The 16,077-nt window shown below is 43.5% G+C and overlaps 1 protein-coding gene across 1 annotated transcript in view; it reads right to left on the bottom strand.

Annotated features, from left to right (window-relative positions):
• Positions 1 to 16,077, bottom strand: part of SLC22A3 (solute carrier family 22 member 3) — an 80,687-nt gene that overhangs the window by 9,080 nt on the left and 55,530 nt on the right. The window contains exons 6-9 of the mRNA XM_059083520.2: positions 7,290 to 7,387; positions 6,956 to 7,170; positions 1,188 to 1,296; positions 120 to 232 (exon numbers count right to left, since the gene is read on the bottom strand). Coding sequence (XP_058939503.1) covers positions 120 to 232; positions 1,188 to 1,296; positions 6,956 to 7,170; positions 7,290 to 7,387 — 535 coding nt within the window. The remainder of the gene's footprint in view (positions 1 to 119; positions 233 to 1,187; positions 1,297 to 6,955; positions 7,171 to 7,289; positions 7,388 to 16,077) is intronic.

Raw genomic sequence — 16,077 nt, 5'->3', positions numbered from 1 at the left:
CTGTTATAAAAAGAGCAAGTGGTTATAATTGGTATCAAGCCTGATGATCATTTCAGGTTCTATTAATGTGAAAATGTGGGCGAGAGCATTTAAGAATAGGATATAAAGCGAGAACTTACCAAAGACGATAAGAGGTAGTTCTAGCCAAACGGCCGCTAAGCGGAAGAGCAGGAACGGGGCAACGACCCCCCCAAAATCACATAAACCCGAGCAGAGCGAAACTCCAAAGCTTCTGCAGAACAAAAGGGATTTAAATAAATTCGAGATACGTAACGTTTTCAGATACCTAAGTAATAGAGAAATTGTAACAATATTTCCCACTTCTCTAGTTTTTAACTCTGAAAACTTCTACTCTCTCATACCCTAAGCGAATCATTTCCAACCTGCACCAGTTCACGTCTGGGTAAAAGCTGAGTCACAGTGAGGCTAGTTGGGGGCGGGGGCGGGTCTACAGTATCGGTGGAAATCAATCTTCCAACAGCGGCTCACCACCCAGCCTGCTCCGCGGCACTTATGTGTCTCCTTGGCACCCTAGATTGGCAGTAGGGTGTGCTCGGGACTATCCCCCCAAGAAAGGAGGGCAGTTGGCACTAGCTATGCCCGTTGTTTCATTTTGTTCTTCAAGAATCGGCCGTGGGGTGTGGTCAGAACAGAGGCTGTAGCCTTTACGCAGAGCGCTGCGGATGAAGGAAGATGTAACCCGTGACGCAAGCACGCTACCCAGATGTTCTGGTTTCAAGTCTAGTGCCTTTCCACAAACCCCCAACTGTGTATGAAGATACTGATGATAATAATGCAAAAGGCAGCTACAACTCAAAACTGAACTTTTCCACTGGCTGAATCCAGCCCAGGCTGATATGTCGCCAAGCTAAGAAAACTATTGCATAGTTTTTAAGTCAGCTTCAAACATGCGCGGGGCTTCCCTGGTGGCGCAGTGGTTGCGAGTCCGCCTGCCGATGCAGGGGACGCGGGTTCGAGTCCCGATCCGGGAAGAGCCCACGTGCCGCGGAGCGGCTGGGCCCGTGAGCCGTGGCCGCTGCGCCTGCGCATCCGGAGCCTGTGCTCCGCAACGGGAGGGGCCACGACAGTGAGAGGCCCGCGTACCGCAAAAACAAACAAACAAAAACCACCAAACATGCGGCTGCAGAATTACTGAGGAGAAACCGTGGTGCGGATGCTGGAATTACCGTAATGTTGTCGGGTACAATTCTGAATTTACCAAATAAACAATTTCAAAGGCCATGGTTATGCCTAATCTTCCGAGGGTAGCAACAGCGGTCCTCAGCCAGGGTATTCCTGCAAAGACAGAAAGTTTGGAAGGGTCTGCTTTCAGTCCAATTTTACAGAACAACAAAGGGCATCTGCTTAGTGGTCTCCTCGCCGTAAATCTGCTAATTTAAGTGCAGACGATAGATGCCTTCTAATACTGTAGCCCAAACTCAACGACAACAGCCACCAGGAGGACGGCTAGTGTGCAGTGCGCTAGCTGCCTTCCTGAGCAGGGCCAGGTTACAGTAATACAAGTCAAGGCATTTGTTGAGAAGCCACTACCTTGAAAACAATGTCCCAAGCAGTGCCTTCCTAGAGGTCCTGAGCACACTGGCCTTCTGTCTGCAAGGCAGTCTTTGCCTGTGTCCTCGAAAACCATCACAGCAGTCTGACGGCCATTTGTCCTCTTTCTGTTCATACCCCTGAGTGATGACACACAGAATCGCTGTTCCCAACAGACCAGGAACAATCTGGACCTGAAACTGACTTTGGTTTCTAAAGAGCAGCAAGGCTCCGAGGACTGGGATCTCCGGGAGGGGACATCGCTGCCATGTGTCGTCACCAGGGCGTATGTCTTTCCTTACTTCCCTCATCCCAAGTCTTTCTACTTTGCCTAAGAAATCATCCAGAAGGAGCCAGATTCTTTAATGCTGGTTTGTTCACTCATTTAAAAATGAACTATTTTGGGCTTCCCTGGTGGCGCGGTGGCTGAGAGTCCGCCTGCCGATGCGGGGAGCGCGGGTTCGTGCCCCGGTCCGGGAGGATCCCACGTGCCGCGGAGCGGCTGGGCCCGTGAGCCGTGCCCGCTGAGCCTGCGCGTCCGGAGCCTGTGCTCCGCGACCGGAGAGGCCACAACAGTGAGAGGCCCGCGTACCGCAAAAAAAAAAAAAAAAAAAAAAAAAAAAAAAGAACTGTTTTAGGGCTGCTTTGGTTATATGAAAAAGTACTCTTTTCCTCCCTAGTAACTAGTGGGAAATGCCAAATGTTCTCTACTAAATATTTTCTTTCTTTTGTGCTTTAAGGGAAGAAGTCATAAACTATTTTTGCTCTAAAAAGTCAGTGCTCTAAATTTCTTAAAAGGTGTGCAGTTGATGCCACCCTTTTTTTTAAAAATTGAAGTATAGTTGGTTTACAGTGTTGTGTTTCTTCAGTTATATATACATTCTTTTTCATATTCTTTTCCAGTATGGTTTATCACAGGATGTGGAATGTAGCTCTCCGTGCTCTACAGTGGGACCTCCTTGTTTATCCATCCTGTATATAACAGTGTGCATCCGCTCACCCCCAAATCCCACTCCATCCCTCCCGCTCCAACACAAGTCTGTTCTCTATGTCCGTGAGTCTGCTTCTGTCTCGTAGATAAGTTTGTTTGTGTTGTATTTGAGATTGTACACATAAGCGATATCACGTGGTGTTTGTCTCTCTCTCTCTCTGTCTTTCTCACGACAACAGCAGAGTCGTGCTGATGCACTGGGCTGTCATCTGCTCTGGCCCAGCTGTAAACAGGTGTTTTATTGAGCCTTTACTCTTTCACTAAGGCCAGGGAGGGGGACTAGGAAATGCATTCCACCCCTTCCTTCAGGGAGCAGGTGGTGCCCTGGCAGAGGCTGGGGAACGGACAGTGGCAACTGGTTCTCCGATTCCCTGGGTCCTGGCCTGACCAGGCCGCCTCTCGCTGCTCTCAGGCTGCTGAGAAGAACGCTGTTAGCTCCCGTGGAAATAACGTGATTATCCAGGTTAGGTTCTTAAGCTGTAGTTTTTTCTACTGAATCACGACAGCTCTACAAGTGAGTCCCACTGACAACTTCAATGACAATTTAAGTTTATAAATGACTGCGGAAACACAAACAAAAACCAAAAAATCGAATTAAAACACACACACACACACACACACACACACACACACACACACACCCTCCCCGCCTCCATGAGAAATGTATGTGGTTAGCTCAATGAATACAGATAAATAACTAGTCAATTCGGTAAAACGTTAAGAAAATGCTGTCAAGTTTTCTCAAGACTCTCAACTCTTTCTAAGAAGTAAAGGCCAGTATCTAACTGCACTGGGACAGAGATTTTGCTGAAATGTGTAACAAAAGAGAAGTTCCCAAAGGCACTGCACTGCTCATTTTAACTAAAGGGTAAAATGAAAACAATTTATAGGAGGTGTAAGTTATGTGTGACTATTACGTATGCACATAAAAACTTCTGATTATCTCTGTAATCTGCTAAATTCACCCTGGAGTGTGGCAACAGACATCTTTGGGTGGCAACAGCAAAAAACAACCAGACAAGGTAAGAATGAGGGCAGAAACCGAAACTACCTCCCACGAATTCCCGAGAACACAGAGAAAGAAAGTCCCGCTGATGGGATTTGGTCAAGCTGGTAGAGATTATTGAGAATAATACCTCAATTTTTGAAGAAAGGATGCAGGATTTTAAACAAACACAATTTTACGTCTCCTCTGAATTCACCATCTGCTCTGAGTTCTGAAATAACATGTAGTGAAAATTCCTAGTAAGTAAGATAAAGGACTTACTTTTTACTTAAAGAGAAAAGTCCAAGACAACTTTTTCATTTCAAAAAGACTTACCCAAACTGTCGAGTTTGTAGCCATCTTGAATAAAGTCAACTTAAAGATGGCAGATGAGTATGGATTTAGAAAGCTCTTTATTTTTCAGGCTTTAATTAGAGTTAAAAAATGTGGGTCAGAAACGGTGAGTCTTAGACGAGGATACAGCCTGAAAGACTTTGTTTTCCAGAATTTCATTCTTCAGACCATGAAAAGTCATGCTTAGTGGATGGAAAGTTGGTTAAACCGTTTTCTCTGAGATAATTTTAGAGCTGATTCCCCTAAAAGGCTACTCAGTATTCTCTTCAGGGGCAGTCATCCTGGATGATGTCACGAAAGGCTGAGAGGAAAAGTCTTTCTAATGTTAATTCAACAGCCCAAGTAACCAAGTCCCGAAGGTCCCTTAAGCGGAAGGAAAGATGTCAACTCAAGCAAGGAACCTCTGCTAATATTTGGTATTCACACACAGCATTAGGGATTTGAACTTATTCTTAACTGTCAATTAGGACCAGCGTGTGACTATAAAAGCAGCCGAATCTGCAGAATATACAACTAAAAATGCATCCAGAATAAGAGCAATTCATTTTCAACGTTGCTACGAACAATTCTAAGGTTTAAATTGGGAAATTCTGTCTACAAAATAAGACTGATTGGACCAAACAGAAAAGTCTATTCTTTGCCTTATATCTTCTAACATATGAGAGTGTTCTCTATAAAACAGCTTGATTCTCACCCACTTAGTTACTTCACTATTGGCTTGGACATACGATCGTCAATGATTTCTGGGATCATGCTGAATGCAACACACATTAAAGTCACCCAGTCAATCTAGGGCCAGAGAAAATCTTCTGGGGCAAGTTACATAATGGAAAGACGGGCCACACTTAAGTCATTAATCTTTCTCTCCACTTTCCTAACTTCATATGCAATGAATACATAATTAATATTTGATCCCTGTTCCATATGCAGTGAGAAGAGATGACGCTGTCTTAGGGAACTACATTTAAAAATTAAACCTAAAACTAAAAAGTGCCAAAGTAAAACAGAAAGAACAGTGAAGTCTCCAATGTTCCTGATCTGTCACCTTCTACTAAACTGTGCATAATTCCCGAGGACAGAAATTATGTCTGTCTCGTTCACTGCACTCTCTCTATTCCTAGTTTACGGGCAGAAATTAACAGACACTAAATAGATGTGCATTGGCCAATATCGTCTCCAGCTCGTATGATGTGTTAACTCAGTGTGGGAGGTTGAATAGTGTTCCCCAAAGTTCATGTCTACCCAGAACCTCAGAATGTGACCTTATTTCAAAATAGAGTCTTTGCAGATATAATGGTTAAGGCACAGAGATGCAGAGAAGGTCATGGGAAGATGGAGGCGGAGATTGGAATGCCGAGGATGGCTGGCCACCACCAGAAGCCAGGAAGAGGCAGGGAGGGATCCTCACCTAGAGCCTTCAGAGAGCGCATGGCCGGCCCACACCTGGATTTCAGACTCCCAGGCTCCAGGTGTGTGAGAGAATAAATTTCGGTGTTGCAAGCCACCTAGTTTGTGGTACTTTGTTACAGCGGCACTAGGAAGCTAATACACTCAAGAAAAATGAGATAAATGTGAACAGTCAGTTCTGTTTATCATCAGCCATTCCAGTATGACAGGACTTCACATCTTTTTTCCACCCTTCTGTTCTGAAGATGGGCATTTCTGTAATTTTATTTAAATAGGGTTTATCTGATGTTTTGGGATTTCATAAATCCTTATTTAATTAATAAACTCATCTGTCAATGGTCTGTTTTGACTTCCACAATATTATCAGTTCCTACCTGATCCGCAGAGGATTCGCAAAAGAAAAGGCAGCTTCTCTTGTGCCGACACAGAGAACTAACAGAGACTCCAGCTCTGCCAGCCACCTCCCACCCCACACCTCCTGAAATGCTGAAATAATAAATCTGCTCTAAAACACACGTTCTCTGGGAGTTTGAAAGGCTTCCTCTGTCCAGTGCCCGCTGTGTTCTGAGGCAGAGATAACTGGCTTTCCATTAACGGTGCATTTGGAGTCACTGACAACCTCTGTACCATACACCGGTCATCAAGCCCCCCCCCCCCGCCCCAATTTAACTCTGAAACATCTCTGAAATCGCCATCTCCCATTCAGGTGAACCCTCAGCCTCCTTGCCAGGATATTCCTGTGATAACAAAGAACGTTGGGTTCCCGAACCATCAAAGGTGGTATCCAAGAAAAAACCAAAAACACTAATTTGAAAGGATACATGTACCCCTATGTTCACAGCAGTGTTTTTACAATAGCCAAGAAGCAACCTAAATGTCCATCAACAGATAAATGGATAAAGATGCGGTATACACACACACACACACACACACACACACACACACACACACACACACACACAATGGAATACTACTCAGCCATAAAAAAGAATGAAATTTGCAGCAACATGCATGGACTTGGAGGGCATTATACTAAGTGAAATATGTCAGACAGAGAAAGACAAATACTGTATGATCTCTCTAATATGTGGATTCTAAAAAAATACAAAAAACTAGTGAACGTAACAAAAAAGAGGCAGACTCACAGATATAGAGAACAAACTAGTAGTTACCACTGGGGAGAGGAAGCGGGGAGGGGCAACATAGGGGCAGGAGATTAAGAGGTACAAACTATTAGGTATAAAATAATCTACAAGGATATATTGTACAACATGGGGAATACAGCCAGTACTTTACAATAACTATAAATGGAGTATAATCTTTAAAAATTATGAATCACTATACTGTACACCTGAAACTTATAGGATTGTACAACTATACTTCAATTAAAAATTTTTAAAAAGTGAACTACATCCCTCCAAGCTAGATTTCACACATCTATTTCATCCATAAAGGAACTGAGAAAACAGAAAAATCTACAGAACCAATCTTCTATACTCAAAGTAGTTAGGCTGGTTAGGCAGAAAATAGAGTGACATCACTAAAGCATGACTGGCACTTCGATTTTGATGCTATGGTCCATTGTCTAAAGATAAGTTCTCCATTCTTGATTATTTTCAGATTTTTTTCAAGTTCTTGGCTGCCAAACCGACTTAGGGGACAATTACCTTCTGGTAAGAATGCAGTGACAAGACATGCCACTCCTGCCACTATATTGCTTGCCACAAAGGGGAGGCGCCGACCAAAACGCTCAATGGTTAGTAAGATCAAGAGGGCTCCTGGCAGTTCCACAACTCCTGAGATAAAAAAGTCGATATAGAGGTTGCCTCCTATAATTCCCAGGCGCATGACCAGTCCTTGATAAACCACAGCACTTGTGAACCTGGAGCAACATTGAAAGACAAGGGAGAACAAGTAAGAGATAACTTCAACCTGATCTGAAGAACGGGGTGCATTGTAAATTTGACACAAGCTTTTGAATCCATCACAAGTCAAACTTACCAAGCAAACATAAGTATAAGTGTGCACTTCCTCATTTGGGGGGTTCTCACCAGATCTAAAAAGGATGGATTACTAACTTCCTCATCTGTAACAGTGATCTATATAAGAGAAGCAGATTTCAGTAGCAATATACAGCAAGAAACATCTGCATAGTATAGATTTGTCATTGACCAGATTCAAAGCTACCAGATGATCTTACTGAACAGACCAGGGTCTTTCATTATTACATCTTAAAACCTGAGAATAAGAAGTTTGATTCTCTAGCCTTTGTAATAGGTCAGATTCACAAAGACGTGTTTGCCGCCCTGGGAACCTATTGTTACGGTAATCCCAGCAGTACTATATGCTCTGAGTGAACAAGGATAAAAGGTGTGTTCTAGAGTAAAATACACGTGTACGTTTATTAAATTGGAGAAAATAAGCATAAAACTGGTGAAAGCAGCTCCGAACACGTTCCTTTATCCATTAAATCCTCAAACCTTAAGTTGCCGAAGAAGCCAGAATAATGGTTAAGTTCCCGAACAAGCATGGCACCAAAGGTATCTTTTTGCTTCCGTCCATTTACTGGAATCCAGCATCTTTTTGATCCAGGAAAATTCAGCTCGTCTCTATTTGGCCATCCAAGACGTTGGTCTTCTCTTTAATTCGATTAAACCAATACTGCTGTTTGCCTCCTATGTATAAGGCACTGTGAGGGAGACAAAGCTGGACATACCCACTGCTTCTAGACCTGTGTGTCAAAGGGATCGTAACTCAGTCCACTTGAAGTGACCACTGTTTCACGTTTCCATGCGCTTGCATATTCTGTTACTTCTGCTCGAAGAGTCCTTACACCTCCTCAGTGCTGATTTCCCTGCCACTGGCAGGTCTTGGGAACTGATGATTCCCAGTCTGTGCCTGTACTTGCCAGACTTCTATCGTAGCCCACACGCAACCGCATGCCTTTACGGGCCTACTTATTTTTCTCCCTGCGTGAGCTCTGGAGTTCTTGGAGGGCGGGGACTTCACTGTGGCACCCAGCACAGCCAGTGTTTGCGTGATGACTGAATGTTGAGACAGGAAGTCAAGTGCCTTGGCCATGTCTGTTCCCTCAGAGTATAGCCCTCGGTCCTTGTCCTTCTGTTAAGTGAGAACCCTGGCAAGCAAAAAACAGGGCCCTCACCGACTGTTTACTCAACTCCAGATCTGGTCCAGAATGAGTGAAAATCTAGGCAAATTTTCCCCACGACTTTGAGTCAAAAGTCCCTCTACCAGCAGTCACAGGAATTTGACTTAAATTCACGCTGATAGTACAATACCTTGTCCATCACCTGTTCTAAACATTATGCTCAACAGGTCAACCAAAGCTGCATATCTGCTGCCTATGCTTGCTCCGAGGAAAGGCACGCGCACAGAAGAAGACTGCAAGATGGATGTCTTTAGATCACTTTCTTTTCCTACGTCTTTCCAGTACTGTATTTCTTCTATACCAAGACACACATTCTTCACAGTTGCAAAATCTCGAAATTAGGACGTATCCTACAACGCGGCTGATAAGAAAGCAATGTGCCCAGCTTCAACAGCATGGCTTTTCTTACTGAGTGGCGCATAAAATGATGATGTGTCTCAAAATTAACAGTATCTAGGGGTCAGTGAAGCAATATGAGTAGTTACCATAGCAACGCCGGTGGAAAACTGCTAATTGACTCCACCATCCATGCTTTTCATCTCCCTTTTGATAACAGAACCCATGGAATTTTAGTTGGGGGCATGGCAGCCTAGCTGAAGTCATATTTTCTAGCCTCTCTTTCAGCCACGGGTGGCCCAGTGACTAAGATCTCCGCAGTGAGGCGGGAGCAGAAACCATGTGCCCAAGCTCTGTGTCCCATCCTTTAAAAAGGAAATGGCTTGCTCTTCATTCACTGTCTTCCCTTCCTGAAGGATGGAAGAAGACAGTGCTGGTGAAATGGCTTTGATTATACAACCTATTGCAGGCGATGATGGAGAAACAAGATAAATGGAACCTGGGTTCTAGAGGACCCCATGCAACAGAGCTGCCTTAAGCGCTGGGCTACTCAACTCTGGGTGGCCATGTTAAAGAAAACGAAACTTTTCTCTTTTTTGTCACTGTATTTTTGCGCTGTTTCAGCAGCAAGCCGACCTGTACTGTAACTAGTACAATCCTTATTAAAATGTTCCCTGAGCTAAGACCCCTACCTTCACCTTTGCTGCTCCAAAAATAAAGCAGAAGTACCGTAAGTGAAAGAACTTAGTCTATCAGGACAATACAGTTGGCTCTTCACATCCACAGGTTTTGCATCTGTGGAGTCAACCAACTGTGGGACCTGTGACTGGTTGAATCTGTGGATGCAGAACCTGTGGATACACAGCATCAACTGAGACCCATTCTATATAAGGGTCTTGAGCATCTGAGGATTTCGGTATCTGCAGAGGGTTGTGGAATCAATATTCCGCAGATACCAAGGGATGACTGGTTGGTTATCAAAATGTTTTTCACAATTAGTTTCTATATATTGCCCACATTAAAATGGCTAACTTCTATGGAGTGTGCAATATTTGTTAGATTCTGGGCTAAGTAACTTTACGTGAATTACTTCATTTAATTCTCACCAAGGCTCTCTAAAGTTAGTACTTTTATTGATCCTATTTTAATAGATAAGAAAAACGAGGCTTAAGACACTAAGGATTCCACAGAAGGAAGGTGGCTAAGCTGGGATTTGAAATCCAGGCAGTTGATGGACAGCCTCTGTTCTTAATCCTCTCACTGCCTTGTGGACTGTATAAAAAGCTTTTTATTCTAGAAAACTTCTTTGTAGTTGGACGGTGACTTCTGTATAATTTTAAAGGAGGACATTATGCATTTGACCAAGTATTGAATCTTTAGTTAAAACACTGTTTTATGGAAAAGTTGGCCTTGATTAAAATAATTTAGATTTTGAGGACCTTTAAATTCAAGATTAAAACCACTCATCATGTGAGAGCCATTTTCCTCCATGAACGTATCACTTATTCCAGTGATCCTTATCTTTTCACTTAGGGTTTTTCCACAACTTAGACCTGGGTCATGTTCATCTCAGACAGGGAGAGCTGACAGCTCTGGTCATGTACACAAGTAAATCACTGTTCACTCAGCACACAGATAGGGACAACCCTTTCTTTTCAAAAGCAACATTCAAAACAATTTATTATGGACTCTCTTTCATTTCCTCTTCAATCTTCTTATTTTCTGCCTATAGTCATGACTTGTATCTCTTAGATAAGACTGAACAAATTACTTTCATTCTGGTCCATCCAATGTCAACATCCCAGAGTTGAAGGGAAATCATACTTCACATATTTCAAGATCTCTAGTCAATTCAGATAGATAATTTGACGCTTAAACACCTTTGTAGATTTTTCAGCTATTCATGGTTCTTAACTCTTCCTAACTCATAAAATAAATATCTCTGGCTCTGCAGATGTCATTTTTTTCCTGATCAGGTTTCCAGGCTAGTTAAGTTACTACATGACCACAGAATTATGACATGTTAAATTTTGACAAGACAATAGCTATCTGATGGTCTAACCCAGCAAGCTTTTTCTGCAAAGGGCCAGATAGTTAAGTACTTTTGGTTGTGTGAGCTATCAGGTCTCTGCTGGAACGACTTAACTATGCCATTGCTCTGTGAAAGCAGCCATAAGTGGGTATATAAATGGATGGCTGTGGCTGGATTCCAATAAAATTTTATTTACAAAACAGGCAGCAAGCCAGGTCTGGCCTGCAGGCGGTAGACTGCCAACCTCTGAACTAGAGGGTTAGTGCTGGACGAACTTATACAGGTACTGTTATTTCCATTACAGGGAGGAAGAAGTTTAGGCACAGGAAAGCTAAGTAGTTAACCCAACAAAGACAGACAAGGAGTAGTTGAACCAGGAAGTTGCTGCCTGAGTCTGTATTGCTCACCATTATGCTGTACTGTGTCTGCAGTGTGCAGAGTATAATATTTATTTTATTGTTTAAAAATATGCTTGTATCATATCATTAATGGTTCTCAGAGGCAGTGGGATTAAGGTGGCTTTTACTTTCTTCTTTTTGGCTATAAATAGTCTCTTAAAATTTAAACCTACATTACTTTTGTAGCAAGAAAAGATAACTCACTTTTAAAGCAACGGATTTAAATTAGACATTATGCACCTTTTTTTGTCGTTGACTCAGTATCTCTCTCCCTTTCTTTTTCTTAGGAGAACCCCCCCACTGCACCATCCCCCCTCCCCCCATACACACATACTTCATCAATTCGTGTTGTCAGGGAAGCTGACTCTGTTTCCAATTGTAGGCGGATGTCTGATCATCTAACGGTAATTCTATCCTTTATGTCAGTGACTGGGCACATGACCCATTCTGAACCAATGAGGGAGAGACATGTGATCGAATCTGAACCAATGAGAAAAAGGGCTTCTGGGAAAGTCCTTCATTGCCTTTAAGTCAGACGCATCCGAGGAATCTTCTCTCTCTCCCCTCAGGGAATTAATGAGGAAAGAGTGGGCTCAAATAGATCTTAGCAGCCATCCTACCCCCGGGAGAGAAGCCGAGTGGCGGGTGGAGAAGGGGAGGAAACCATGGCTCAGTGTGGAGAGCCGAGTCTAAACAACCCTGGATGCTGTTCTATCTCTAGAATCCCAGATCCGGGAGCCTGGAACTGTGCTTACTGTCTAAGCTCATTTAGGTTGGTTTTCTGTTACTTGAATTATCTGGAGAATTCAGTCCAGAACAATGCTTTTGCATAATAACTGAATACTTTAGGCAACATAATTTTGCATTAAAGAATGAAAATAGGGGCTTCCCTGGTGGCGCAGTGGTTGAGAGTCCGCCTGCCGATGCACGGGACGCGGGTTCGCGCCCCGGTCCGGGAAGATCCCACGTGCCGCGGAGCGGCTGGGCCCGTGAGCCATGCCCGCTGAGCCTGCGCGTCCGGAGCCTGTGCTCCGCAACGAGAGAGGCCACAACAGTGAGAGGCCCACGTACCGCAAAAAAAAAAATAAAATAAAATAAAGAATGAAAATAATTGTTTCACTACTCAAATTTACTCCATAAAAATATTTAGTATTAGTCTTAATTTCAAACTTTTAACATTTACTAGAATCAAGCAGTCACATGATCTCTGCTTTTCCTAAGCACAAGTTTAATGCCTATAGTATATATCCTACACCAACAGAATATGAAGTGCTGATAGCAACTGAAGGTAATGAAGACCATAAAACCAATTTTCCCCATTCGGTAAATGAAAGGATGAATAGTGCTTCCAAGCAAGTAAGTATTTTGCCAGTTTAAGAACAAATCCAGCCGGTCTTTGATTTACTAACACGATCTCTACAGTGACGCAGATATTCTGAAAGATGACCCACTTTCTGGGTGTCCAAAGACCTTGAGAGACTAAAAGCCGTATCTTGGATGGAATTCATCCAGGAAAGTCTTGGCAACTCGTGTAGTAACTGTTGCAGCTCTTATTCTTTTACAACAACTTCTAGCTCTATATTTTTAAATTAAATCATGCTTATTTTCTATTGCCAAAGTGTTAACCAGATTTTGCATAATCTGAGTCAGATACAAAAGAATAGAAATGCTATGTCAGGTTATTATAGACAGATAGATAGATTTTAAAATTTGCTTTATTGAAATAGAATTTATGTCCAGTAGAATTCAGCAATTTTAAGTTACATTTCAATGAATTTTGACAAATGTGTAGAGTCATATAACCACCGCTGCCATCATGATGTGGACTATCTCCATCGCCCCCCAAAAGTTTCCTCCTGTCTCTTTGCAGTCAATTCCCTGCCCCCAGCTTTGGCTCCTGGCAGACCCTCATCTCCGTTTTGTCATTACAGTTTGCCTTTCTAGAATTTCATATAAATGGAACCATACAGAATGTTATCTTTTGTATCTAGCTTGGCATTGTATTTTGTCATACATTTATCCATCTAAGTGGTGTCTGCCTGCTTTCGTTAGGAGCAAAGGAAGATGGGAAATGCTCCTGGCGACATCTGTCTGTTTGGAGTCTTGTTACCTAGCAATGACACTCGTTGAAAAAGGGGTTGCTCACAGGTAAACTGTACACGCCGGTGTCCTGACACTCATTTACTGAGCTAACGGCGATTTGCTCTATTTGGCTCTTAAGTGTCTTTTAATTCTGCCAAGACTTTTGTTTTACGTCAGCAATGATGTTAAAAGCATACTTGAGTCATCTTTTTTTGATTAATCCAGCTCTATTTACAATTCTTTCTTGGTGCCTTTCTGAAACACTTCTTGAAGTTGACATTTTAATTTAAATTGCCAAGGAAGAGAAAGACACTGTAAATAACAATGTTATAAATATGGTGTTCAGAGCTCTCCTGGCATGGGATTGGTTTCTGGTCAAGAAACAAACTTCCTGTTACCCAAGGGGAAAGGCAGGGAGGGATCAATGAGGAGATCGGGATTAACATATATACACTCCTATGTATAAAATAGATAACCAGCAAGGACCTGCTGTATAGCACAGGGAACTCTACTCAGTATTTTGTAATAACTTACAAGAGCAAAGAATCTGAAAACAATAGGTACATGTGTGTGTAAAACTGAATCACTCTGCTGTACACCTGAAACTAACACGACATTGTACATCAACTTTACTTCAATATAAAATAATTTTTTTTTTTAAAGAGAGAGACAACCAGCCAAGGTCAGGCTAGAGATGCTGTATTTTAGTCGGTACATTTTCTTACCAACGCATTGTTTAAACTCTCATCAGTAGCACACAAATAGCACCCACACCTCACCTCAACTTACACAGCAGAAGAAGAAAGGTTTCCACAATCCTCCGTAACAGCAAGCTGCCTATCAACGCCACCAACGGGAAACCGTCACAACCCCAAACTCTCATCCTCCAATGAGCTTTCGTTCAAAACGACCCTCCCCAATTTCTTCCCAGAACCTAATAAAAGCTAACCTTCCCTGTGTCTCCTCAGACTGGGCTACGGACTGCCATAGTTTGCGTGTCCCAAATTGTAATTCCTCTGCTATTCCCGAATAAACTCATTTTGGCTAAATGACAATTACTGTGAATTTTGTTTAAGGTCAGCAATACACACGCCTGGCGCACCGTGAGTGCTCAAAAATGGAGGCGGTTGACATTAATATTATTTTTACAACATTTTAGAGATATTTTACTTCCAGACAATAATTCACTTGGCACTTTCAAAGATCGTTTCAGCTAGTAAACTGTACCTTACACTACAATGCACTAGGTGGGGAGATGCTTCTCCAGGTAGCCCTACATGAAATCCCTTGTAAAGACAACTGTCACCGTGCCTTTGTTAAAAAAAAGAATAGATTTGTTTTTTATTACATTTTCTTAAGTTTACCAGGTATATTTAGCATTCATCTGGCACTGTGGATCTACCAGGCCTTAGGCAGGGTAATTGTTCACAAATGTGAACACAAGTAAATGACGCTTGGAGAGCCTCGTTGCTCAAACTGTGGTCCATGACTCCACAGTGTGGCCACCAGGGAGCGTGTTAAAGATGCCCTACCTCGGATCAGAATCTGCATTTTATTTTATTTTATTTATTTTTATTTTTTATTTATTTATTTTTTTTTTGCGGTACGCGGGCCTCTCACTGTTGCGGCCTCTCCCGCTGCGGAGCTCAGGCTCCGGACGCGCAGGCTCCGCGGCCACGGCTCACGGGCCCAGCCGCTCCGCGGCATGTGGGATCTTCCCGGACCGGGGCACGAACCCGTGTCCCCCGCATCGGCAGGCGGACTCTCAACCACTGCGCCACCAGGGAAGCCCAGAATCTGCATTTTAACAACCTCCCTGGAGACTCGTGTGAGAAGCCCAGATGGTCCACGACGTCCTGCCTCACCTGCTGACTCCTAGTATTTATTCTTCTTGGCCAAGACGAAACATGAGTCCCCGGGGTTTAGGTGGAAGAACCCAGCTGATCCGCAGGGTCTGGTGCCGGCACCGGAGGGAACCGCGTCAGGCGGCTGCATTTCCAGCCTTGCAGTTTCACCTGCTTGATCTCAGTGGGTGGATTTTTCAACAGTTGTCATATTTCACAAGGAAAGGTGAAGCCACTGATGAGAAGGGGAATTCATCTCTTCCTGAATCTAACACGGACTTAGTAAGTGTTGTCACAAATTCCTAACATGCTCTGTTCTCTAGAACCTTTTACTCTCTAAGAAGTCTGTGTGAACAAAATATTACTTGAGGATTCGGGCTTCACTGATTTGGAGGACCAGGAGTCACGCTCAAAGTTCAACGACCTATATAGGTCATTTCTAGAAGCATCAGGAGCTGGAGAGCTTGGGTGAGGCCAGGGGGCAGTGCACGGTGACTGCTGTGGTACACCAATCCCACCCCCCCCGCCGCCACTGCCTCACGGACACCCCCATCAGTCAGATGAAGGCCAGAACCTGAAGGTCCAGGGGTAAATGCTTAACGTCATAGAACACTGGCCGGCTTCTAGGTGGCAATAATGCTGCCTGACATCCATAAAAGAGAATTTGCGAAATTACCCACAGTGGTTTGAAAAATTTAAAAAACCTCATTATATTTTAAAACAAGAGTAGATAGGGCTTCCCTGGTGGCGCAGTGGTTGAGAATCCGCCTGCCGATGCAGGAGACACGGGTTCGTGCCCTGGTCCGGGAAGATCCCACATGCCGCGGAGCAACTAAGCCCGTGAGCCGTGGCCGCTGAGCCTGCGCGTCCGGAGCCTGTGCTCCGCAACGGGAGAGGCCACAACAGTGAGAGGCCCGCATACCGCAAA

This window comes from Kogia breviceps, chromosome 13 (assembly GCF_026419965.1).
Source record: "Kogia breviceps isolate mKogBre1 chromosome 13, mKogBre1 haplotype 1, whole genome shotgun sequence".
NCBI lineage: Eukaryota > Metazoa > Chordata > Mammalia > Artiodactyla > Physeteridae > Kogia > Kogia breviceps.
The sequence above is the reverse complement of the archived record's forward strand: the minus strand, read 5'-3'. Positions and strand labels throughout refer to the sequence as shown.